Below are 26,296 nucleotides of genomic sequence, written 5' to 3' on the forward strand. Positions count from 1 at the left end.
CGTCACGCTCCTCCGGGAGGCCCCGCCCCCGCCGCCAAGCCGTCCCCCGCGGACCTCCCCTCCACGCCCCCGCGAGCAGTTACCCGCTCTCGGGGCGCGCGCCTCTCGGACTCCGCTAGAGGTCCTCCAGCCCGCCTCGCTGCACCTCCGTCGTCGCCCGCGCCAGGTGAGGGCTCGCGGCTCCCGGCTGCGGCGCCCGGCACGGGTTGGCTGGCTCGCGGCGTGTGTCGCTGAGGCGGCGGCGCTGGCGGGCGGTTAGCGCTCCGTTCGACGCGGGGAGGGGCGGCACGCCGGGCGCTGCACGGCCTCGGCCAACGCGGGCGGCGGTGGCGACGGCGGCCGGGCTCTCGGGCTCCCTGCCTCAGGCCGGAGCCAGTCGGTGCCCGGGCGGAGAGACGGGCAGCCGGGCTTCCTGGCCCCGGGCTTCCCCCGGCTGTGGCGGCTGTGGCGGCTGGGGCAAGGGGACGATGTCTGCTCGCGCCCCGGTGCCCGCCGCTCACTCTCGGGATGAGCCGCCCGCGGCGGCTGCTGAGGAGTCGCTGTTGCCCGCGGCGAGCCGGCAGGCCGGGCAGCTGCCCCCGCCCGAACGGGAAGGCAAAGAGGCAGCGAGGGACGAGAGGGCGGCGACCGCTACCAGCGCGGGGGCGCGGGGAGAGCCGTCCCCCGCGCCAGTCCTGGGACACAGTGTACCCCAGGCGGCGGTGCCCGTGAGGCCTCTTGCGCTGCACCTGGCGCACAAGGCGCGCGGACAAGGGGGCCCCTTCGGCGGGGAGCCGCTGCCGCCGCGGGACCCGGCAGCGGATGACGCCCCGGAGGAGGAGGCGGCGGCCGGCCCTGAGGAAAAGCCGCGGCCGCCGCTGCCACCTAAGGAGAACCCCTGGACCAGAAAGCCTCCTCAGCACCTGTCCCCCGCCGCGTCGGGGCTGCTGCCGCCCCCGCTTGAATCAGGTCTGTGGCTTTTCTGTGGTGGGCACCGGGGGGCGGGGTGTGCACGGGCGACGCGCGTGGCGCCGGGGCTGCCGCGGGGCGGGGGGAGGGGCAGGTCTCCTTTCCCTGTCAGTCAGAGGTATTTTGTTCCAAGGTGTCATTCCCTCTGCCAATTTACATAAATGGGCATCTGGGACGGGAGCGGCAGGAAGAGGTGGGACCTCTTGACGGGTGGGTGAACGTAACTCTGGCTCTGCGGGCGCCGCCTCGATTGTGTTTTGCCCCCACGTGTTGAGTGCCTTGGGAAAGCTAACTTTAGGGAGCTAGCTATTGCAGTTCACCCTGTAGAAGGGCTTTTTCAACAGAGGTGTGAAGCAAGGGATTTATTTGTGTGTGGAAGCGCAGTAGTGATTTTTTGTTAATTGTGAAATAATTGATAAGGTTAAAATTTCACTGTTTTCAAAACACCAAGTAGTCATTAAAAATGAGACTTAATGTTATACTTGCTACTAAAATGCCTTGAGTTATGACTGTGGTGGAAAATAATTGAAGTAGGATGGTTGACGTGAGAGTGGATTGCACAGTAGGTAAAAATGGTAGTCTTCTCACATGCAGTTAGTCCTCCTTCCCTTAGAGATTAGATTATGTCACTGCCTTTGCGTGCTGACCAATACCGGATAGCCCTTGGTGCTTTCTTTTCGTTATAGCAACAGCGTGTTGTTTTGTCTTTTTTTTTTTTTTAAGTTTACATGGAAATAGTAAATGGAAGCAAGACAAAAAGTAATGTCTTCTAGTTTTTTCTTTTTTTGTGGAAAGAAAAGCAGGTTCATTCAGAATGCCAGCATTCTGTGATGGTGGAATCCTGTCCCAAATCCATCCTTTTCCTAGTTTGTCTTTCTAAAATTAAGTTGTAGTAAATTAATTGAACTTTTTCATATAGACATTACAGCTGTTTACTTGTAATTCTTCACTTTTTTAAAAATTAAACGTTAACAGTGGGATAAGAAAATTTGAGCCTATTTACAGGATTGTGAAGATAATTGAGATGAAGTGTATGGTATAAATGTAAGGTGATAGCATTCGCACAATTAATACTCATTCTTGATAAATTTTGACACTTGGCAGAAAAAACTACTGAAAAATTTGTTCAACATTTAATGTTGCAACTATTCTCTTCTGCAAAGATGTTTGTTTACTACTATATTACTACTACTGTTACTAACTGAAGAGAACAAAAATCTTAAAGCAAAATCTCCATAAAATTTAGAGAAGAGAAGGAAAGCCCTGGTGATTTTTTTTAACAGGACTTTATTGGGGAACAGTGTGTATTTCCAGGACTTTTTTCCAAGTCAAGTTGTTGTCCTTTCTTCAATCTTAGTTGTGGAGGGTGCAGCTCAGTTCCAGGTCCAGTTGCCAATTGCTAGTTGCAGGGGTCGCAGCCCACCATCCCTTGCGTGAGTCGAGGAATGGAACTGGCAACCTTGTGGTTGAGAGCCCACTGGCCCATGTGGCAATCGAACCCGCAGCTTTCAGAGTTAGGAGCATGGAGCTCTAACCACCTGAGCCACTGGTTCAGCCAGCCCCGTGATCTTAATGGCTGACTCACCTCCCTACTTACAGACCTACACAATTATACATTATATTCAGTGAACTACCAAAAACATTGAACTCTTTGTAGATTGTAAAATCAATTTGACAGGTTTTTAAATCATTAAGGTAAAACCATTTTAATTGCAAATGACCTTGTGAAAAATATTTAACAGTTTAATATAAATTAACCTACAAGTGCCTTCATTGAGGATCTTAATCTTTGTTGGAAATTAAGAACAAGCTGATGCTGGATGTATTTATGATGTGGTTCATGAGAATTTTAGTTTTGCTGATGTCTCTCTGTAGGCAACCCTTCTGTTCTTGGCATCTGTTCTGTTCCCGCAAGTATTCTGTTCTTCAGACTTGGAGTTGTATAGTAACTTAAAGTCTCTCTTCTGTACTGACTCTACACTGTCTACTACAACTTCTGTTTGCAGTTGATGAAAAACTTAGGTACTGTAAGTAAGGGATAGTGCTGTAGAAATTCATTGTCCGAGACACTTGGGGTTCTAGTCCAGATATTGTTAATACCTAGCTAGTTGACTTCTGGCAAGATTTCTGAGCCTTGTAAATGAATGGAGTGGATGAATTCATCTCTTCCTATTCTTAATAACAGAGTGCCATATATAACTGGGTGCCTTGGATTCCTATTTTCCTAAGTGAATTTACAACTTCTAGAATAATGAAATAGGAGCAGAGGACCTTTAGGGTCCAAAATAGGTAAAAACTAGGGAATGTAAAATTAATACAATTATCTGTTAGTAGGAGGCCTGTATAATTTATCCTATAGACGAGCATATTCTTGAGGGAAAGAGAAGTGTATTAATTAGGCTGGTATAATACACTTAAACCCTGTCTATCCAGGCCAAACGTGGATTTATTGTGACTCTCTTAATGAGGTACAAGGATTCCCTCCACCAAACTTCTCCAGAGAGTTTATTACCACAGAAGCATTATAGGAAATGTAGAGGAGTATTTCAGATTCTGTAATCATGCGTTTTCAGGTGAGGCATTCTTGCTTCTTCAGCCCTTGTGAGATGCTTTTGGGATGGTTCTGGCTTATGCATAGCTGTTTTTGGTATTCCAGATAACTGCCTACCTCTTTCAACCAAAGCCTGGCCCACCCAAGAGGCCTAAAATAGTTTCACTGCAGTTTTTAATTATAAGAAGTCCAGAAAGTATTGTTCCTCAATCTGTCCTAACCTTGTTTAAAGTAGTTTTATTTATTTGGGGGCACCTTTATTAAAATCACAAAATGAAATTTATTAATTGCTTACCTGTAGCCATGATTACATTTTACATATTAAAATTAGCTTTCTAATATTTTAATTCTTTTACAGAAACGTGGTGTATAAAAATAGATTTTTCCCCCACCTTTTTTATCCTTAGTCTATCTCTGACTCCATCAATCCTTTCTCCCAGTGTCTGCTCTACAGCTGTTATTACCCTAGTAACATTTTAAGTAAGTTATATAAATGATACCTAAATATTTTCTCCTTGTAAAAACTGAGCTTTTGATGTCCCTTTCAAAAAAAGATAATCATTTTACCAGTTTACTGAATATCCTTCTAGATCTGTGCCATTATTTACAAATATAGTGTTTTGTATATGCCTTTAGAACATACTGTCCTCTGTTTTTAATTTTTTTATTAGTTTCAGGTGTGCAAAACAAGATAATGATTAGACATTTATACCACAACAAAGTGATAACCCCGCCAAATCTATTATCCATCTGACATCCTCCATAAAACTATTAAAATGCCATTGACTATATTCCCTATCCTGTACTTTACATCTTGTGACCATATATATGTATATGTATATGACATTCTGTATTTTATTAGTTTCAGGTATACAGCGCAGTGGTTAGGCATTTATATAATCCATGAAGTGATCCCCCTGATAAGTCCAGTACCCATCTGACATCCTACATAGTCTCTACAACATTATTGATTATATTTTCCATACTGTGTTTCACATCCCCGTGACTATCTTGTGACTACCAATTTATATTTCCTAATTTCTTCACCTTTCTCACCCATCCTCCCACACCCTCCCATCTAGCAACCATCAATTTGTTCTCTATTTGTAAGTCTATTTCTGTTTTGCTTGCTCGTTTGTTCTGTTTAGATTAGACATGTAAGTGAAATCATATGGTATTTGTCTTTCTCAGCATCCTCTGTTTTTCATTTAGAGTATTGGTTGATCCTTTTTTCTTATTACCATTAATGAGGTTTTTAAAATTATTTTTATTGAGGTATAATTGACACAACATTTTTAGGTATATAACATATGATTCAATATTTGTATATATTTCAAAATGATCACCACAATAAATCTAGTTAACATCTTTCCCCATACATATGTAGTTACTTTTAATTTTTTCTTGTGATAAGGTTAGGCCTTTTTAAACCCCTTTAAAAATTTGCTGAGTAGTAGTCCATAAATACCGTGTTTCCCTGAAAATAGGACCTAGCCGGACAGTCAGCTCTAATGTGTCTTTTGGAACAAAAGTTAATGTAAGACCGGTATTATATTTATTATGTTAGATTATATTTATTATATTTGTATATTATAGTATAGTATAGTATAGTTTATATTATATTTATATATTATAGTATATTTTATATTATGTTATATTTATATATTATGTTATAATGTTATATTATAGACCCGGTCTTATATTATAGTAAAATAAGACCGGGTCTTATATTAATTTTTGCTCCAAAAGACGCATTAGAGCTGATTGTCCGGGTAGGTCTTATTTTTGGGGAAACACGGTAGTTAATTTAGCCATTTATCTGTTGATCAGCATCTTGGTTGTTTCAAAAATTTTTGTACGTACCTCTTGTATGTCTGACTTTCTCTAGAATAGATGATAAGTGGAATCGTTAGGTCATGGGTATTTGTTAATTGATAAGCTGCTCTCTAAAGTGATTGTACAAATGGATGCTCCCACTGTTAAAGTATGAGAATTAAGTATTTTTTTTACTTTTTTAAAGCACTGATTTGCTGTAGAAACATAATATTTTTCTCTTAAACATAGATTTCTCTCTTAAATATAATAAAATATGAAATACTTATTGCTGTCAATGAATTTTATTATTTAAGACTACTAAAGGTTATGGTCATGAAAATTAAAGTGAGTAAAATCGCTCGTTATGTTGCAGTTGTTGTTTGTATTATTCAAGTTCCTGAAATGAATTGTTTTCCTGATCTATTTAGAATTATTTCCTTATAGATTCTTAGGGTTAAAGAGTAGTATTTTAAATAGTAAATACTGGAATATTGGGGTGAATATTGGAATATGACTCAAAAAAGTTGTGCTAGTACAGTGTTTCACTAGTGATGTTATATAAATGGAGATAGGAAGATCACACACTCGTTTATGTATATTTATATATACTTGAAGTAGCTAGCTTAAATTTGTTTCTTAGGTTTCCTCTGAAAAGATATACATATTTTTTAATGTTAAATTTTATAGGTTGGCTTTTTCAGTCTTAGGTTTTCTCTAATGACATGCAGGGCAGTTTCCTCCCTGTTAGTTAAAACATGGAAAAGTAAAAAAATTTCTTTGTTAGGCTTGTTTTCCCTGTTTTCTGTGTGAATATAAAGTTATATTTAAAATCTGGTGTACAACTTTCCATATCAATACGTAACAGTTATCTTATTTATAAAAGTTTTACATTATTTTGTATGGATGTGCCATAATATAACTTTCCCATATTAATGAATATAGAAGTTATTTAAATATAATTACCAATTTCTGTGTGAATATAAAGTTATATTTTTAAAACCTGATGGACAACTTTCCATATCAATACATAACAGTTATCTTATTTATAAAAGTTTTGCATTATTTTGTATAGCTGTGCCATAATATAACTTTCCCATATTAATGAATGTAGAAGTTATTTAAATATAGTTACCAGCAAAGCTGCAGTGAACATCTTATATAGACATCTTTGTACCTTGTCTTGATTCCCAGATAATTTCCCAGGAATGAAATTGCTTTATTAAAAAGTATATACATTTTAAATGATAGATTATTCTTGAAAGATTACATTACTACACATGAGAGAAATGTCCATTTTTTTATAGGCTGGCTGGCGAACGCAGGGCATTCCCTTTTTTCCTCAATGTGATAGGTGAAAAATGTTTTGTTTTAGTTTGCATTTCTTTATTAGTGCAGTTGAGTATCATTTCATGTTTGACCATTTGTATTTCTTTTTTGAATCACATTAATCTTTTACTCAGATTTATTAATTAATTAATGTATTTATAAAAGCTCATCATCCTTTTAACGGAAAAAGACTGAGTTGATGAGGTGGTCTTCTTCATGTTAAACTTGGAATTAGACAAACATGTTCACACAGTTGGCATCGCACAACTGTAGATCCCCCTTCTACCTCTGCTGGGGAGCCGGCCCCTGTGAAGTTGAGAGCACAAAGGAGCAGATCAGAATGCTTGTTTTTTTTGTGGACTAGCTCCCCAAGAAAAAGAAAAAGTGCTGGCTTTCCAAGTTCAATTTTCCTAAACTCATTAATCAGGAAACATTGTTTCCGTGGAAGGAAGTGGACCTTGGAATGGGAATGCTTTCAGGAAAGTCTTCCTCTTGGAAAAGTAAATTAACTCGAATGGCCATTTAGTAACCAATGGTAACAAATCACTCTTATTTCCTATCTCAGAGTATCTTACCACATTGGCCGAAATAGTTTATCAAAATCCTCTGTGGTGAAATTAAATTATGTAAGGATAAAACATACATAAACATCCCAACTACAGTGTATACATAAAGCTAGTCCATTAATAAAATGTCAGCATTATAGAAAACACAGAATTAAATGTAAATTTGTTTACATTATATTTGCTGAGGAATTAAAATTTTTTAAAAATCCAAAAATTTTGAGTCCAAAATAATTGACTGAAATCAGAATCTCTTCCTTGTATTTTTAAACATGTGTGGAAATAAAGTTCAACATTCTTCTTCCCCAACTTTTTTGCTGACTTCTACCTAGAGGTTGTAATCATTGTCTGGATAGAGTTTAAAGCTGTATTAATTTTTAAATCAATAGAACGATTATTAATTCAGTCACATTCAAATTTTTTTCTTCTAGTTTATTAATAACTTAATTGTGTCATGAAGTATTGAAGTTAAAAAGTTTGTTTTTATTTACATATGGTCAGAATAATTTTTATCTGTAATTTCTGACCTTAATTTTGTGATTATTTATGTCTAATTCGTCATAAAGCTGTGTAAAACTTGCTTGTGTGGCCTACCCCTTATTACTTTCCATTATATCAAATATTTTGTATAAGGATGTATTTTGTAACTTAATTTACTTAGCTTAGCAATAGTTGGGGGCATGTTTTGAATTTTGTTGAGAGAAAAGTTATACAGTTTTGTACTGTATAACTTGCATAAAATATACATAGTATTCACAGGACATACTTCACAGTCAAATTCTAGATAATGTTCAGGCAAATATTGTTCTTTAGGTTTTCTTTTTCCTGTACCCATTTTTTGTCCTATTTGTCTATATATTTTTACTACCATCTCTATTTTTTCTTAATGAAATACTTTATTCTTATGCACATTTAAACATGTATGCACATACACATATATGTATGCCTAAGTATGAAGGAGAAATAAATACCTGTGTACTCACTATTTGTATTTTATTCAAATTTGCGTCTGGATTTTTAACTCCTATTGTTTTATTCTATGAATTGGTCATTACCATAATTTTTGGGATTCATATTTTGCTGGATTATTGTGTTTTCTGTAGATGTAGATCCCAAGTATATTCTACTCTTTAATATTTATTTTAGATCTTGTTTAGTTAGATGGTAAACCATCGGTTATCTTGCTAGGTGATAAAGCAAACTAAAAGACAATGTAAAGCTTCATTTGGAGACAGCATAACATTTTATTTATTTATTTATTTATTTATTTATTTATTTATTTATTTCACCCACTGTTATTTAAGATAGGGACAAGTGGTGATTCCATGACAGTCTTATACAAACTTTTACAGAGACCTGTTTTTTATGGCTTGAACCTAGTTACAACTCATGGTTGCCAAACTTGTTTGTTTTCAAGGACAAATAGTTTGAAGTCTTCTGACTTGTTTTCTGAATGCTCCTTGATGAGTGTATATTGTATAGAAAAATGTATCCCATTGGGAATTGTGTTTCTAACTTTAGTGTATGGAAACATACTTCTAATTTTTCATGTTCTGTTAGTGAAAGGATTGCTCTATCATTGTAAGTAAACTGTTAATATTTACCACTTCTTTATTTGAACACTGAAAACCAGTTTGAATCTACCTTTGAAATGTAGTTGATTTCTTGTTAGGAATTTGAGTCTTAGAATTTTGGATTTTTTTGGTAATGTTGACTACACTGACTTACTAAAATTGGTACTATAGTAGTGATTTTGTTAAATAATATTGAATGAAGTGGTTGTAACAACAATTTTTTCTTTTTTTTTTAAGAGCTTAGTTCCCCCAAAATTATAAAAGCAGGAAAACTCAAGACAAATAAATCCGACAAGGTATGTCTTTACGTGAAGTAGTTCTTAATTACTGTATGTTCATTTTGAAAATCACTGTGTTCCTAGGTTATTGTGTATTTTTCTTGTAGTTGTATCATTGATGTTAAAGTCAATATACTAGAGAATTGTAGCCTTTATGCAAATCCGCATATGCCTCCATTTCTCCGTATCAATTCTATCAGTGTCATTAAATAGCGCTAGAAATTGGATTATAAAACCAAAGCATTCAATGTTCCGTTGTTTGGAGAAACTTTTAATTTGGCAAATGCCTGCATATAATTGAATGTAGGTGATTTTTTAAAATTGCTTTCACTTTCAGAAAATTTCTTCTATTTAAAATTTCTAATTTGCAGACATAACACTTATTTATTACTTCTTAGGCTAGTGATTTCAGCGATATGGCGAATTGGCCAACACCAAGTGAATTAGTGAACACTGGAGTGAGTACTGTTTTAAGGCTTTTTATATATATGTAGGGAAAATTTTAACATGTAGAATTTATTTTAATATGCAGAATTTTAATAGTCTCATTTTAATATGCAGAATTTACTTCAAATTTTAGAGAATTACACTAATAAAGAGGTGCTGAAAACTCAGCAGCTACCCTTTTTATAGTTTTACCCATTTTTCAGGTATCTGATTTCATTCATCACACTATCATCTGGTTGTATTCTTAGGAGGTAAAGTTATATTTGTAAGGGGTGGGTACCATGCTATTGCATATAATGGCTACAAATAAAGAGAATAATGTTTATTGTATTGTGTCCAATTGAAGGCCATTTTATGTTTCAGAATTTATACTGTTTTTCTGATTTATAATCTTTTCAGTGTGTTGAAGTGCTAACTATATACAGATGGTGCCAAAAAAATGTATACACATTTTAAGAAAGGAAAAAACTGTATTAAAATTGTAATACTCAATATATACCGATACAAAAGATGACTGCAAGTCATGTGTATACATTTTTTTTGGCACCCCCAGTGTGTACACACACATACGTATTTATTATGTATGCATATCATATTAAGAAGTGTTCAATGAATGAATTTTTTGTTTAATTTTAACTATGAAAGAAGCTCTAAAAGATGGGTGAGATTCTATTACAGGACTGTTGAGAGGAGTAGCATGTGAGGTTTTCTGGTTACATGTTTTCATTTGACACTGTACGTACACTTTGTTATTTGTAATTTGTGCAATATTATCAACGTATAGTTGTAGACAATATATATTAATTTCAACAGCTTAATTGGCATATAAATGGCATATAATGAACTACAAATATATAAAATGTGAAATTTGAAAATTTTGACCTGTGAAATCATCACCACAGTCAAGAAAATAGACTTAACTATCACCCCAAAAGTTTCCTCACACTCCTTTGTAGTTCTCTCCCTGTCATATTCCCCCCATCATCCCTGGCGACTTTCTGCCACTTAGAGTTAATTTGCTTTTTCTACATTTTTATGTAAGTGGAGACACACAGTGTATGCTCTCTTTTTCTTTCACTCAGCTTAGTTATTTGGAGATTTATTTGTGTTATGTGTATCTGTATTTCATTTCTTATTGCTGAATAGTATTCCATGTATGGATGTAATGCTATTTGTCCATTCACCTACTGATCTACATTTGTGTTGATTCTACTTACTTTTTGACTGTTAGAAATAAAACTGTTATATAAACTTATGTGTGTACCAAATTTTGCATGGATGTATGCTTTCGTTTTTCTTGGGTAAATACCTGGGAGCAGAATGGCTGGGTCCTGTGGTAGCTATGCATTTAGCTTTTTAAGAAACGACTAAAGTTTTCATTCTCACCAGCAGTGCATGAGAATTCTAGTTATTCCACATCCTCATAGGTATGTGGTGGTATCACATTGTAATTTTAATTTGCATTTCTCTGACTAAAGATAGCAAACACCTTTTCATATACATTTGCCATCAATTTATCTTTTTAATGAAGTGTTTTTAAATTTTTTTAAAAAATTGAGTTGTTTTCCTGTTACTGCATTTTGAGAGTTCATTATATATTTTGGATACAAGCAAGTCCTTTATCAAAATACTTAGGAAATATTTTCTCCCAGTCTGGCTTAAGTGTCTTTTGAAAGCAATTTTTTTTGAGATGTTGTCCTTCGTTTTGCAATGCTTAAGGTGTATTACCACAGATTTTTGGATATGTTAATGAAAACCATTTCATTCAGAAATACTTTTTGCAGTATCAGAGTGTCATCAACCAAGGAAATAAGAAGACACAAAATAAAAAAGAAAGAGAAGACAAAGTTGAAAAGAGAAGTAACAGTGAGAGCAAAGAAGGCCGGGAAACAAAATTAGACGGTCCTGTTGAAAATGTCAGCGAGGATGAGGCTCACTCAAGTAATCAACGAAAGAGAGGTTTGTTCATCTATAACTTCATTCTCCCCCAGTTTCATTGCATTATAATTGACATATAACATGGTATTAGTTTAAGGTATAGAACTCAGTGATTTGATGTATGTTGTATATATTGCAAAATGATTACCACAATGTTTAGTTGACATCCAGCACCTCACAGTCACAATTTTTTTCTTGTGATGAGAACTTTTAAGATCTACTCTCAGCAACTTTCAAATATATACTATAATATTTTTTAACTGTTGTCACCATGCTGTACATTATACCCCCAGGACGTATTTGTCTTGTAGTTGTAAGTTTGTACCTTTTGACCACCTTCATTCATTTCTGCCACCCCCCAACCCCCACCTCTGGCAACCAACGATCTGTTTTTTTCTTTGAGTTTGGTTTTTTAGATTTCACGTATAAGGGAGTTCATACAGTATTTGTCTTTCTCTGTCTGACCTATATCATAGTATATAATCCCCTTGAGGTTTATGTTGTTGCAAATGGTGGGATTTCCTTCTTTCTCATAGCTGAATAATATTCCATTTTGTGTGTGTGTGTGTGTGTGTGTGCGTGTGTGTGTGTGTGTATAGTTTTGTTATCCATTTATCTGTCAGTGGCCACTTAGATTGATTATTTCCATGTCTTGGCTATTGTACATTAAATGGCCCTAGTGAAAATGTCAGTGAGGATTAGGCTCAGTCAAAAGTAATCAACGAAAGAGAGGTTAGTTTATCTGTATCTTTATTTTGATTTTGTTTTTTGGAAGAAAGCTGTAGTGATGAAGAATTGTATTTAATCAATTGATTTTTGATAGTCACCAATAAGTATTTTTGGATTCTTCAGGAAACCACTTGCAATGGTAACTGATCTACTCTTGTAACATTTCTAACTATTAGGCTTTCCTTTTTGCGTTTGGCTTGTTTTTTTATGTAAGAATGGAATGAAGTTGCACTTATAGAGATCGGTGTAGATACGTGATTGGAAAGTTGTGTGATAACTATTGTTTTTTAAATCTGCATTGGAACTGCTCCTTATCTTTCAGGGAGTTCTGAGAAAATATTTTTCTAAGAGAAAAGTGAGAACAATTTTGGTCACTGTTTTTCCTCATAGCATTCCCCCATTAAATTACACTTTGAAGAAAAAAATATTGTCTCTGCGTTCTTTTCCATAGTGTTTTCAGAACTTTTCATGTGTCTAGGAACAGGTTACCATTTAACTGCTTTGTAAAAACATATATTCATCTGTGTTCTGAGCCTTAGTAAAAGTGTCTTAGGGGCCTTTAGGCAGAAACATTCTTTAAACTGTCAGAAAGTCAGTAGCTGAGGTGAGGTGAACATTGGGAGAGTGGCAGGAGATGCTGTTAGAGAGGTAGGCAAGGACCCCGTCATTCGGGGTCCAAACTTGGAATTCACATTTTATTTTGAGTGCCATGGGAGGCATTGAAGCATTTCAATTCATGGAGGTGATACAGCGTGAGAAGGGGACATTTCATGAAACAGTAGTTGCCAGCCAACTTCTTCAGCAATGGAAGTAACAATCTACCATGTATTGAGCACTTACTTGATTTTTTTTTTTTTAAATGTGTATCTAATCCTTAGGTGCAGGGTGAGCATTCAGCTCACTTGGTATAATGAGTCAAGGTTAATTGCGCAAAAGTAGTGTCAACAGGACAACCATGTGGTTATTAGAGAAAAAAAAAATTCCCCATTTCTTAAACACTTTATCATCACTTAGCTTTTTCATCCTTCTTAGATACACAGTAGTCTTTCTGATTGTCTAAAATTCATACAGATAACAGACCTGTTGTCCTCCTCTAAAGTTTGTCTTCCTTGGTAATTGCTTCAATTAAAACTGGTCAGCACTAAAATCCAGGTGTTTATATAGTTAGAGTAATTCATATAATCATGTCATGAATTGACTCTCATCAGAGCACACATCTTTATCTTCAAATGAGAGGCTTGTTTGTGCCAAAGAATCTCTTGATAGAATTTATAGTACAGACTTTGAAGAGTTTTTAGATCTTTTCCTGTTCTCTTTTTCTCATCTGTCCATATTTTGCAGGATTTGTAGGAACTCGTTACTATAGTTGCAAACTAATATTTCCTTTTCCGTTAGTTACCTTAGTAATGTTTCCCTTGCTCATGAGTCTTTTTGTTTTAGTTTAAAAAAATATATTGGGCAGAAGACTGAACAATTTGAAACCTTAACTGTGGAATCCATGAATAGGTAATCTTTAGAATTACACTGTAACAATTAATTACACTATCTTTTAGTCAACGAGTTAAATTGCTTGTATCTCTTAAGTTAGGAAATGTATAGTAGGTATAAAAAGATTTATCAAATGCAGTTAGACGGATTTTACATTTAAATTTAATTTTGAGAAACCTCTTTTAAGAAACCTGGATAAATCAATATTTTAGACAGTGATTTGAATCTGAAAGTGTTTTGAATCATTAGCCAAGCTCTCTAATGTGTGCATTATAATGTCTTATCACGTATACTCCATTCTAGAGCCTAAGAATCAGGTATTAGACAGCAGTAGTGTCTACACATACTTTTTTTGAATAACTTATCCATCAGAATTAAAATGAAGAGTGAACATTTCACTTAAAAGCAAAGAATTCCTATGATACTTTTATCACTGGCTTTCCACTTGATTTTTAGAAATATTGTTTGCATAAAAAAGTTTATTAAGGAGCTGTGTGAGAAGAAAATTATTTTGATAGTATACAAATAATCCCTTTAAGGACAAAGTAAATCTCTCATTTAATTAAAATTTAGAGTCCTTTCAAAATTGCAAAGCTTTAATGAAAATTATGCATTGTTATTAAATGTTTTTATTTTGTTTTCTTCAAGCTAATAAGCACAAGTGGGTACCACTCCACTTAGATGATGTAAGACCAGACAGTCAAGAAAGACCAGGATCCCGGAACAGCTCAAGATGTCAACCTGAGGCAAATAAAGCATCACATAACAATAGGAGAAATGATACACGAAGTAAGTTACATTCTATGAGAAAAAGGACTAAAGAACTTTGTCTTAATAACCATGTATAGTGTGAACTATTTGAGAGTAAGTTGCATACATTGTGCCCCTTTAACCCTAAATACTTTCAGAGTATATATTGTAAGAACAGTAATACGATATGGCTATCCACGGCAGATTTTCCCAATAACGTTCTTCAGTCCCCCCCTGCCCCCTTTCCAGGATCTAATCAGGGATCACACATTGCTTTTAGTTGTTTTTTTTCTTTTGTTTCCATCAGTCTTGAACAGTTCTTTTGCTTCTGTCTTAGAGCATCACATGGAAATACACATGATCTTGTTTTATCTCACTATTGGTGGTATTAACTTTGGGCACTTGGTTAAGTTGCTGTACTCCAAGTTTTTTTTATTGTAAAGATACTCTCTTCTTCTAATTAATATGTAATTTGTGGGGAGAGACTGTGAGATGTGTGAATCCCCAGTTTCTCATAAGACTTTTCACATGAGCTTTAGTTGCCATTGGTGATTCTTACCTGATTCAGTTATTACCATGATGGCTGCAAATACTGATTTTTCTTACTGTGTCATTCCTTCTGTATTTATTACTTGGCATTCCACTGTAAAAAGCAACTTCCCATCATTATCAGTGTGGACGTCAGGCCTCTTATTTTTTTCAATGGGTTGTGATTTGTTACCATGATTATTTAATTTGATGCTCAAATTATCCCAGATTTGGACCCAGATTTCTAAGTCCTTTTTTAAAAAGTCAACTTACTGAGTTATAAATTATTTATATTAAAATACACTTATATTACTGTCACTTCCCCCAACCATGAATCTTTCTGTCAGATTAGATTTACCCTTTGTAGAATTTCATATGAATTGAACTGTACAATATGTATTATGTAAATATTTTATGACAATTGTGTTTAAATTACAAAAATTTTTTTGCTTGTATATTAGTGTAACATAAAAAAAGGATTACTGTGGATTCAGGCAGAAATATTGGGAAAAAACGATTACTGGGAGGAATTGCAGTGTCTAGGTCAGTGATTATCAATGAGAGTGTTTGTTTTTTTCTTCCCAAGTGGACATTTGGCATTGTCTGGCGATAATATTGGTTTTCACAATCTGAGCAGGGAATGGTGAGTGAGTGCTACTGGCATCTAGTAAGTAGAGGTCATGGATGATGTTTAACATCCTATAGTACACAGGACAGCCCTTCCACACACACTCAAGAGTTATCTGTCAATAGTGTCAAGGTTGAAAAACCCTGGTCTTTAGGAGGTAATAACCTTTAAATATATTAATTATTCCAATTTTTTTTTTTTTGAAAGTGATGTGCCTGTTTTGGCTCTTAGTAGCAGTATACAAGTGTTCTACCTTTTCTGTCTTGGTCCACATTTCGTATTGCAGGACCTTAAAATGTTTGTCAGAGTGGGGCAGATGAAATGCTCTTTCATTATCTTAGTTCGTATTTCTCATGGCCACTAAAGCTGAGCACTGTTTTCTGTATTTATTGTTTATTTGCATTTCCTAGTTTGCCCTACCTGTCTCTTAGCCATTTGCTATTGAGTTGCCATGTATGCACATACGTGCTTTTGTGGGTTTGTAAGAAATTGTTTGAGTTGCATATGAATTCTGGATATAATTCCTATATTGTGTTGCAGATATCTTTTCCCAGATACCTTCTTACATTTATTTTTCAAATGTATTGTTTTATTTTTTTTCTAAGTCAGTAACTGTGTGAAGGGTGAAACAGAATACCTGATTTTAACAAACTGCTGTTCATGAAAATAAGAAGTCATTTATATTTAGCAGTCATAATGAAAAAAGCAGTTGATGCTTTGTTCCATTTTGTTTCTGGTAGTGTTTCTATTTCAGGTTTTAACATCAGGAAATGATAATGAAACATTGTTGAAACATCTATTAGAGGTTACCTCCAAATGAATAAGTACTTTTTCTATCTAATACGACATTTTGTTGTGCTGCATATCTAATTTACTCAAAATTAAAATCAGATAATTGACATTTACATTAATTCAATATATAGCCCCTATGCTTTTAAAAACGTGTATGTTACTGTAATCAAAATACTTTGTAATGTGTTTTCATTTCTTCTTTAGAAGAAATGTCTTTTACTTAAGTAGAAATATCCTTCCCTTAAACAGTTCATGAAAATAAGTGTTCTGTATGAGTTTTATATCTAGTGCAAACTTGGCTGTCTTGGAATTTCTTCTATCTTTAACAGTGCAATCTTAGCAAAGGACTTATTTATCATTTTAGTATGTTATTTTTACTTATTAGAATGTCTTTTTATATATGCAGTACTTTTGTGGGCTCAGGAGACATTTTGACAAATTTCTGTGAGCTCTGTTAAATTTGCGTCTATGTACTAACAACTAGTTACAAAGTGGGGAGGCGTGATTACGATTTTTTAATATGTTATTCATAGCTGCGAATATTTTTATTTTAAATAGGTTGGAGGCGTGAGAGAGAAAAGAGAGATGATCAAGATGAAGTTTCCAGTGTGAGAAGTGAGGGTGGTAACATACGAGGTTCCTTTAGAGGCCGAGGAAGAGGCCGAGGACGGGGCAGAGGAAGAGGCAGAGGAGGAAATCTTCGATGTATGACATTTTTTATTTGTTAAATTAGATGAACTTTGAAAAAAGTGTGCAAGCCCTCTGTTAGTTTTCCCCACTATCTCATAAAATGATTTAATTGATTTATTTGATAATAGTTGTATATTTGTCATTCCTTGAAATATTTTACTTTGGATTTTTCTTTATAGTAATGATTTTTTCTGTTTTTTATCAAATCTGTGATCACTTTTCTTTTTCTTATTCACATCAAGTAAATTTTGATTATTCATATGGTTATCGAGAACATGGTGAAAGGACTGATCAACCATTTCAAACAGAACTCACTACCAGTATGATGTATTACTATGATGATGGAACAGGAGTACAGGTGTATCCTGTGGAAGAAGCATTGCTTAAAGAGTATATTAAGCGCCAAATGTAAGTGGATCAGATATAAGCAGATGGATAGTAAAATCTATTGCAATATCAAATTTTAACATCACTGATAGTGAATATGTTCTAACACATTTTCAAAGTTGTTTTTTAGTAAACTTGGAGGATCTTAATAGTATTTTGTATTACATTTTTTTCTAGGAAATGTTAGTAAAGTGTGTAAAGTATTTAAAAATTTATGTTATTTATATGACTACTGCTTTCTCTACTGTTGAGGTATTTCTCTGCTTAAAGGATATTAGTTATAATGTCATGGCATAATGAGTGATTAAATATAAGAATATAAAACTGCAATATATGTATTTGAACTTGAGGACATGAAACTTGGCTTATTTGCAAATAAATGAGTCTATTGAAATTTGCGAATAAATATAAAATGGCAAAAAAGGAGTGTCTTCTGACTTTGCTAGCAGTTGATTTGAAAATTCTAAGTTTTCTTTAACTTTTTTGATATCTTTGTTATTTAAAAAATTGTTTTTAATTATAGTTGCTTACAATATTATATTAGTTTCAGGTATACAACATAGTGATTGGACATTTATGAGGTGTAACAATATAGTGAATGTTTAAATTAAAAATAATTATTACAGTAAAAGACACATTGGCATTAATCCCCCTCAAAATACTCCCCCTTGCTTAGAACACACTTATTCCATTATTCTTGTCACTTTCTGAAGCAGTTCTGGAAGTCCTCTTTCGGAGTGTCTTTAGTTGCGCTGTCATGGCTGCCTCAATGTCCTGAATCAATTCAAAACGTTTACCTTTCATGGTTATTTTGATTTTGGGGAACAGCCAGAAGTCACATGGTGCCAGATCTGGTGAATAAGGTGGATGAGGACACACCGTAATGTTTTTATTTGATAGAAATTGCCGTATCAGAAGCAATGTGTGACATGGAGCCTTTCTGTTGGGATCAAAAAATATGGTGAATGCTGCTTCTGAGTTCCATCCAATGGAAAGGCAGGGATCTTCAATATAGGAAGCGGCACATCGAACCTTAGTAACAGTGTGTGACAAGTTTCAACTTGTTTGGTGCGTTCAGTTGGATGTGAACTGCGATTGAGAGAAGGTGTATTTTAAAGTGCAGTAAATCATCCTCAGTCATGAGTACACTCCCTGTCACACATCACTTCTGGTATACAGCAATTTTTGTCAAATAAAAACATTAAACTGTTTCAGGAAGTGACAAGAATGATGGGATGAGTGTTCGAAGCGAGATGGAGTATTTTGAGGGGGATTAATGGCAATGTGTCTTTTACTGTAATAAATTTCTTTTATTTAAACATTCACTGTATTGTTTAATCACACCTCGTATATAACTTATAAAGTGATCACCTGATAAATCTAGTACCCATCTGACACGATACATAGTTATTACAATATTATTCCTTATGCTATACCTCCCTGTGATTATTTTGTAACTACTAAATTGTACTTCTAATAATCCCTTCCCATTTTTCACTGATCTCCCCAAACCCCTTTACATCTGGCAACATTCAAAATGTTCTCTGTATCTATGAGTTTGTTTCTGTTTTATTCATTTATTTTGTTCTTAAGATACCACATATAAGTCAAATCATGGCATTTGTCTTACTCCACTCAGCACAGTACCTTCTAGGTCCATCCATGTTGTTGCAGATGGCAAGATTTCATTCTTTTTTATGGTTGAGTAATAGTCCATTGTATATATGTACACCTCATTATCCATTCATCCAGCGATGGACATCCATGTTGCCTCCGTATCTTGCATATTGTAAAACATACGGATGCACATGTCCCTTTGAAGTAGTGTTTTGGGTTTCTTCAGATAAATACCCAAAAGTGGGATTACTGGGTCCTTCTTTGTCCCTTGTTATAGCCTTTGTTTCAAAGTCTATTTTGTCTGGTATAAGTATTGCTACCCGAGCTTTTTGTTTGTTTGTTTCTATTTTCATGAAATATCTTTTTGCATCCTTTTACTTGTAGTGTGTGTATCTTTAGATTTGACTTGATTCTCTTGTAGGCAGCATATGTAAGGGTCTTGTTTTTCTTATCCATTCAGTCTGTTGATTGGAGCTTTTAATCCACTTGCATTTTGTAGTTCTTGATACATATGTAGTTATTGCCATTTTATTACTCATATTTTAGTCTTTTTTCCTTCTTAAAGAAGTTCTCCTAACATTTCCTGTAATGCTATTTGGTGATGATGAACTCCTTTAGCTTTTTCTTGTCTGTGAAGCTCTTTATCTGTCCTTCGATTCTCAATGATAGCTTTGCTGGGTAGAGTAATCTTGGTTGTATGTCCTTTTCATCACCTTTAATATTTCACGCCAACCCTTTCTGGCCTTCAAATTTCTGTTGAGAAATCAGCTGACAGTCTTATAGGAGCTCCCTTGTAGGTAACTAACTACTTTTCTCTTGCTTCTTTTAAGATTCTCTCTTTGTCTTTAACCTTTGGCATTTTAATTATGATGTATCTTCATGTGGGCCTCTTTGGGTTCATCTTGTTTGGGACTCTCTATGCTTCCTGGGCTTGTATGTCTATTTCGTTTGCCAGGTTAAGGAAGTTTTCCATCATTATTTCTTCAAGTAGGTTTTCAATTCCTTGCTCTCTCTCTTCTTATGGTACCTCTATGATGCAAATGTTGGTACACTTGATGTTGTTCCAGAGGCCCTTTAAACTCTCCTCATTTTTTAGATTTGTTTTTGTTTTTGCTGTTCTTATTGGGTGTCTTCTGCTACCTTGTCTTCCAAATCACAGGTTTGATCCTGTGCTTCATCTAATCTATTGATTCTCTCTAATGTGTTCTTTATTTCAGTTATTGTATTCTTCATTTCTGACTGGTTCTTTTTTATGTTACCTATCTCCATTTTTATGTTTCCTATCTCTTTGTTGAAGTTCTACCTGAAACCATTGAACATCCTTATAACCAGTGTTTTGAATTCTGGTAGACCGCTTGTCTCCATCTTGTTTAGTTCTTTTTTTTTTTTCCTCTTCTTCTGACTTCCCCCCTACTCCCCACTCTGGTTCAAGCCGTTGTTTCTCAGTCTAGTTGTGTAGGGCACAGTTCCTTGGCCCATTGTGGCATTATGAGCCTTGTGCTTTCCCCAGCTGAGGCAGTCAGTTGCCTGTCATTGGTCGGCTGTAAACAGCAGCTCACAGCAGCTCTTGCCAGCCGCTGGACACTCACGGTAGCCCAACTCACGGGAGAGCCATTGTTCATGAGAGAGCCATAGTTCACAGTCTTACTGTAGAGGGCTCAGCTCACTGACCCATGTGGGAATCGAACCAGCGACCTCGGTATTAGGAGCACGGCGCTCCAACCACCTGAGCCACCGGACCAGCCCTATTTAGTTCTTTTTCTGGAGCTTTGTTCTGATCTTTCATTTGGAACATGTTTCTTTGTCTCATCTTGGCTGCCTCCCTGTATTTGTTTTTATGTAGTGGGTATAGCTGCTATGTCTCCCAGTCTTGGTAGAATGGCCTTACGTAGTAGGTGTCCTTTGAGGCCCGGTGGTACAGTCTCCCTGGTCACCTGAACCGGGTGTTTCAGGTGTGTCCCTTGTGTGGGTTGTGTGTGCTCTCGCTGTAGTTGGGCCTTGATTGCTGTTTGCACATCAGAGGGAGGGGTTGACCCTCCGGATAATTGGTTGTGAGGACTGTTTGTGACTATAGTGGAGGAACTATTGAGCAGGAGCTGACCGTACACAGTAGGATTCACTTTAGTGGGGCTCTGGTGCCTTGCTGAGTATGCCCTTTGGATGTGTCATTTGTGGAGATCGTTGGATGGTATTCTGGTGTGGTCTGAAGCTGGTCACTGGCTGTGATGGTTCTGGGGCTTCTTGGAAGGGACTTTGGTGCAGGCCAAGGTCAGCTGCTGCCTATGCCCTGCTCAGGGCTGCTTGGTATGAGCTGTATTTGCAGATAGTTACCACTTGTGCTGGGCTTGGAAGTGCCTGGAAAAGGACAAGCTGGGAATTGAGGCTGACTGTCACTAGTGCCAGGCTTGGGGCTGCTTAGCAAGAGGTAGGGACATGCCGAGGCCAGATACTGCTTGTCTGGGGTTTGTGAAGCTTTGAGAGATTGTAGGAAAATCTGCAGCATGAGCCAAGACAGGCCGTTTGTATGGAAAAGCCACTGGAAGTGGTTTGTGTAGGCCCAGCCTGCAAGTTGGAAGAGGCAGGGTTTCAGGGAATTATTAGGGCATGGAAACTGGTGTTAGTTAGGTTGATGGAGACTCAGATTTGTTATCCCCTATGTGCTGGGTTGGGAGAGAGCTTGACAAAAGAACAGTGGCTTCTGCCAGCACTTCTGTCTGGGAGGAAGGTGCCCCTCAGCCCTCGTCCTAAAGCCAGACAATATCCTCCCTGTATGTCCCTGGCACCTTTTGAGCTGCTGCCCCAGTGCTAGAGCTCAGAGCAAGTGAGTCTGTGCTCGGGCCCTTTAAGAGGAAAACCTGAGACTCCCATCACCCCACCTGTTGACTCATCCACAGTCTCCTCTGGTTTTCACAGCTAGAAGTTGCAGGGACTTTTCTCTCTGGCACTGGAACCCTGGGCTGGGGAGCCTGCTTGGGGGGTGGGACCCCTCCTCAGGGAGTACCTCAGCAGCCAAGATCCCTCCTGATTTATATCTGCCACACGTGGCTGTGGAACCAGCATGTTCTGCATCTCTGCCCCTCCTACTAGTCTCAAGATGGCTTCTTCTATATTTCCTTAGTTATAGGACTTCTGTTCAGCTAGACTTCACTGATGGTTGTTCTGTAGTTTCATTGTAAATTTGAGGTGGTCATGGGAGGAGGCAGGCACAGTGTTTACTTACTCAGCCATGTTGATTGGAATCCAAGCTCTTCTTTAACTTTTAAGTTGTCTTTCTTTGTGACATAGTAAATGGGTTACTTAATCATTTTTCAGTTCAGACTCCTTAGTCATCTAGTTCTCAAAATAGTTACTTTCTGAATACTGAAGTTGAAGTTAGGCGAATATTCATTTGTTCTATTATCTTTAAGAAAAAATAACCCCTCTGCATATTAGTATTATATAGGTGTTTTGCATATTTATATAGTGTTTATATAGTGGTGAGAAAAATGTTTCCAAGTGATTTGCATAACTTATTTTCTGAAAGTTGACATTTTTCATCCTTACAGTGTGAAGGCAGAAGACTATTTTTGAAAGGGCATAACATTGTTAAACATTTATCTTTATTTAAGAAATAAAATGGACCCTACTCCATTAATAGAAAATAATTTCTTCACCAGCATCAGCAGGCATCCTCCTGGGATGCTTTCATGGTAGTTTTGATTGGCTTACAATATGAAGCACCTTGTTTATTTTGTTCTTGCTTCTTTTGTTACAGTTGACGTAAACACTGAAGAAAAGGGCCTTTTTAAGGGCAGAAAGTGCCTGGCACGTGGCCATCAACTTCAAATCACTATTCCTGTCTCTCCCTCTCTCTTTTTTTTTTTTTTTTAAATCTTGCTACTGGGTCCCTTCTGAGACCTGGCAGTGGACATGCAACTCTGTGTCAGGATAAGCGGCCTCAAATGTGCTCAAACAAGTGAGGGAGGAGCAGAGCTACTTCAGTGTTGACAAAATTTCTGATCATGCAGTATAGAATCCAGAACTTCTAAGGTAGGACATGATAGTGTCCCCTAGGACACTGTACAAAATGTCAGACACTGTACTGGGCATGGCTCCTTTTGTTGCTATTTTGGCAGTAGGGTTTCAGCAGATGTTAGAGCACCAGATTTAGAATGGATTTTTACTGTTACCGTTCTTTGATTAGTGGACCTCTGGATTTGAGGAGTCCTGCTTTTGACTTTGTGTCTTTGAGGTTTCTAATACATAGGTAGGCTCATTGATTAAGGTTTAGATTTTTCTCTTTGAGAAGTTAACCGAAAAACTGCCTTGTACTTGTGGACAATTATGCTAAATGTATTTTGAACTAAAATGCTTAGCTGATTATGGATGGTTGAGTTTTAAAAATCATTTTAACCGAAAATGTATGTTAATTTTTTGTTTGTGATTTCAGAATATTAAAAATTTTCGGTCTTGATTGTTTCTAGGTAAGACAGTCTTTTCGTGGCATTCATACTTATAGATGAGTGTGTTTGTACCCCATTAGAAGTTTTAAAATATATATACTATAGGTAATAAGGTGATTTATGAATTTATTTAGATATCATGGTTTTCAAAAAGTACTAAGTTGAAAGTTGTCTTAATGATTCTGAGAAGTTTTTTTCTAAGAACAGTTTTAACTTGTGACTAAATGAAATGTATTAATGTCTGAAAATTTAGAATTTAAGCATATGTATCATGTGCCCACCACATCAGGTATTGAAAAGGGCGTTTCAAGTGTAACAAAAACTCGAATGTTTTATTTTTTCAAGACTTAGATTTTTTTCTTCCTTGTTAAAGAAGAGTAAATGATTTACTAGTGTTACTGAAATGTCAGTAGTATTTCACTGACTTAAGGGAGCTTTGCATTTTGGTAATTGGATAAATATCAGAGTATAAAGAAACAACTTGGGTATTTACCTTTCTAAAATAAGATATTTTTTCACCCAGTACAATAGGTCAAAGCCAGTTTTCATTTATAGGTGATTATTTCTTCAAAGTTAGAATTTCGCCTAAATGCTTCAAGAGTATCTTTAGTCACCAGCCTTACACCCAAATATATGAGCTGGTGTGCTTTCTCATAATTTGGCCCCGTCTTTGAAAAATTTCTCTGTAATTTGGAAACAGTATAGGATTACTAAAGTGTAGGACATATGTATTGTCACTGATGTCATGTATGTCTTTTGTATTCTACATTTTCCTCCATTTACCTTGTTCTGTCTTTCTAGAATCCTATTTTCATTATATGGAGGCTATAATTTAAACAGGTGTTTCTCAAATGCCGTTATTAAATGTATTCTTCATATTTGTATCTTGGAACTTGCAGTTATTGGTTATACATTTTGTCCATTTACTTCCTTTCTATACTTTCCTAGAGAAGATTAAAGTGCCTAAGCTTTTTCTGTATTTTTTGCCCCATGTACCTTGTGGTGTTGTAAATATTCTTTGATTATTGACTGTTAACTCTTAATGTTTTTTATAGTTCTATCAAAGAAAGGGGGAAGATCTTGAATTGTTCAAATATATAATTGTATGTGTGCACCTGTGTCCCTGTATTCACTAAAGTTTTACTAAGCATTGTGCTGATTAGAAGTGCTAAACAATGTCAGTACTGTGTCAGTTTAGAAAACAGAACAAACTGTAAAATCTACTCTGTCAACTTAACAAAGAATACTTCCAATATACCATTCTTTTCAGTGATGGGAAAATGTTGGAAGGCACTTCGTTGACATATGTTTAACTTTGTTATTTAGTGCTTAAATTAAGCAAGTAAAAGTAACTGTAATGAAAACTTGCACTTAATTAACTCATTTAAAAAAATCAGTTATTGAACTCTTAAAATAAAATGCTGGTTACTTCTTTATACTTAGATAAAGGTGACCTAAATAGAAGTTAGTGTTGGTTTTTGGAAGATAATCACTGTTCTAAATTTATTTCTACTCGTGGATGAGAGAAATTAACTCAATAGGATTTTGCTGTTGTTTCTTATATTTGCCCTATCAGTGTTGTATTAAATATGTATACTAGTGTTATTAACAGATTTAAATAGTGTTTAGCTGTTGATATCATAAGCAATAGATATTTTTATTTCCTATTGAAAAAAATGGATGAAATTTATATTTATTTTCTTATTTCTTTTTTCAGTGAATATTACTTCAGTATAGAAAATTTGGAACGGGACTTCTTTCTTAGGAGAAAGATGGATGAACAAGGTTTCTTGCCTATTTCCCTGATTGCTGGTTTCCACCGTGTTCAGGCTCTCACTACAAACCTTAGTCTCATTTTAGAGGTAATTATTCATTTACAAAACAGTTACAAAGCAATCTGCACTTTTTGTTTATGCTATGAATCTTAAAACTTCTCTATAAAATAAAGTCTATTTAAAAATGTAAGGAAAAAAATTTGAAAAGAATTTGTAGTTGACTAAGGCTTAGACTGCATCTCATGGCTTTTTTCCATTTTATAGAACTCAAAATATGTGTAACCTTTGAAAACCCTCAAAAATTACTAGTAATATTTCCATGTATTGCCTTTTCCAGAATATCATGTTAATAAATTATAGTCTTTAGCCTTTTGTTTCTGATTTCTTTCACTTAGCATAGTGCTTTTGAGGTTTCATTCATGTAGTTTGTTATTGTTGATTAGTATTCCACAGTACAGATGTATTGCAGTCTATCCATTCTCTTGTAGACATTTAGATTGTTTCCAGGTTTTGGAGATTATGAACAAAGCATAAAGGTCTTTGTGTGGACATATGTTTTTACTTTGTTGGGTAAATATTGACGATTGTGATTGCTTGAATGTATCTATTGTCCAAAGTGGATTTGACCATTTTGCATTCCACTGTTTTGTATGAGGGTTCCATTTGAACCATGGCCTCGTCAGCACTAGGTATTGTCAGAGTTTTTGAATAATTGGTGTGTAGTGGTTTGTCATTGTGGTTTTAATTTGCATTTCCTAATGACTAATATGTTGAGTATATTTTCATGTGTTTATTTGCCATTGGTATACCTTACTGAAACATCTGTTCAAATCTTTTGCGTATTTTTATTGCAGTGTTTGGTGTTTTTTAATAATAGAATTGTAGGAGTTCTTTATTCTGGCTACACATCCTTTATGTGTATTTTAGAAATTTTTTTCCCCCAATCTTTGGCTCATCTTTTCCTTAACATACTTTAGCAAATTTTTTGAAAACATGTACTCCATGCTTTAAAAACTGGCTATAAGGAAGT

General features: G+C 36.0%; 1 protein-coding gene across 5 annotated transcripts in view; it reads left to right on the forward strand.

The window, feature by feature from the left end:
- Nucleotides 1–324: 324 nt before the first annotated feature.
- Nucleotides 325–26,296, forward strand: part of LARP1B (La ribonucleoprotein 1B) — a 96,066-nt gene continuing 70,094 nt past the window's right edge. For 3 of the 5 annotated variants that reach the window (XR_004425582.1, XM_033134139.1, XM_033134142.1), the window contains exons 1-8: nucleotides 325–948; nucleotides 9,015–9,073; nucleotides 9,454–9,513; nucleotides 11,287–11,461; nucleotides 14,306–14,446; nucleotides 16,914–17,060; nucleotides 17,288–17,453; nucleotides 25,209–25,353. Coding sequence is in view for 4 of the 5 variants with exons in the window: in XM_033134139.1 (XP_032990030.1) it covers nucleotides 468–948; nucleotides 9,015–9,073; nucleotides 9,454–9,513; nucleotides 11,287–11,461; nucleotides 14,306–14,446; nucleotides 16,914–17,060; nucleotides 17,288–17,453; nucleotides 25,209–25,353 (1,374 nt within the window). In the remaining variant the exon portion in view is untranslated. The remainder of the gene's footprint in view (nucleotides 949–9,014; nucleotides 9,074–9,453; nucleotides 9,514–11,286; nucleotides 11,462–14,305; nucleotides 14,447–16,913; nucleotides 17,061–17,287; nucleotides 17,454–25,208; nucleotides 25,354–26,296) is intronic. The other 2 variants (XM_033134143.1, XM_033134141.1) reach the window with 2 other exon arrangements.

This window comes from Rhinolophus ferrumequinum, chromosome 18 (genome assembly GCF_004115265.2).
Source record: "Rhinolophus ferrumequinum isolate MPI-CBG mRhiFer1 chromosome 18, mRhiFer1_v1.p, whole genome shotgun sequence".
Classification (NCBI taxonomy): domain Eukaryota; kingdom Metazoa; phylum Chordata; class Mammalia; order Chiroptera; family Rhinolophidae; genus Rhinolophus; species Rhinolophus ferrumequinum.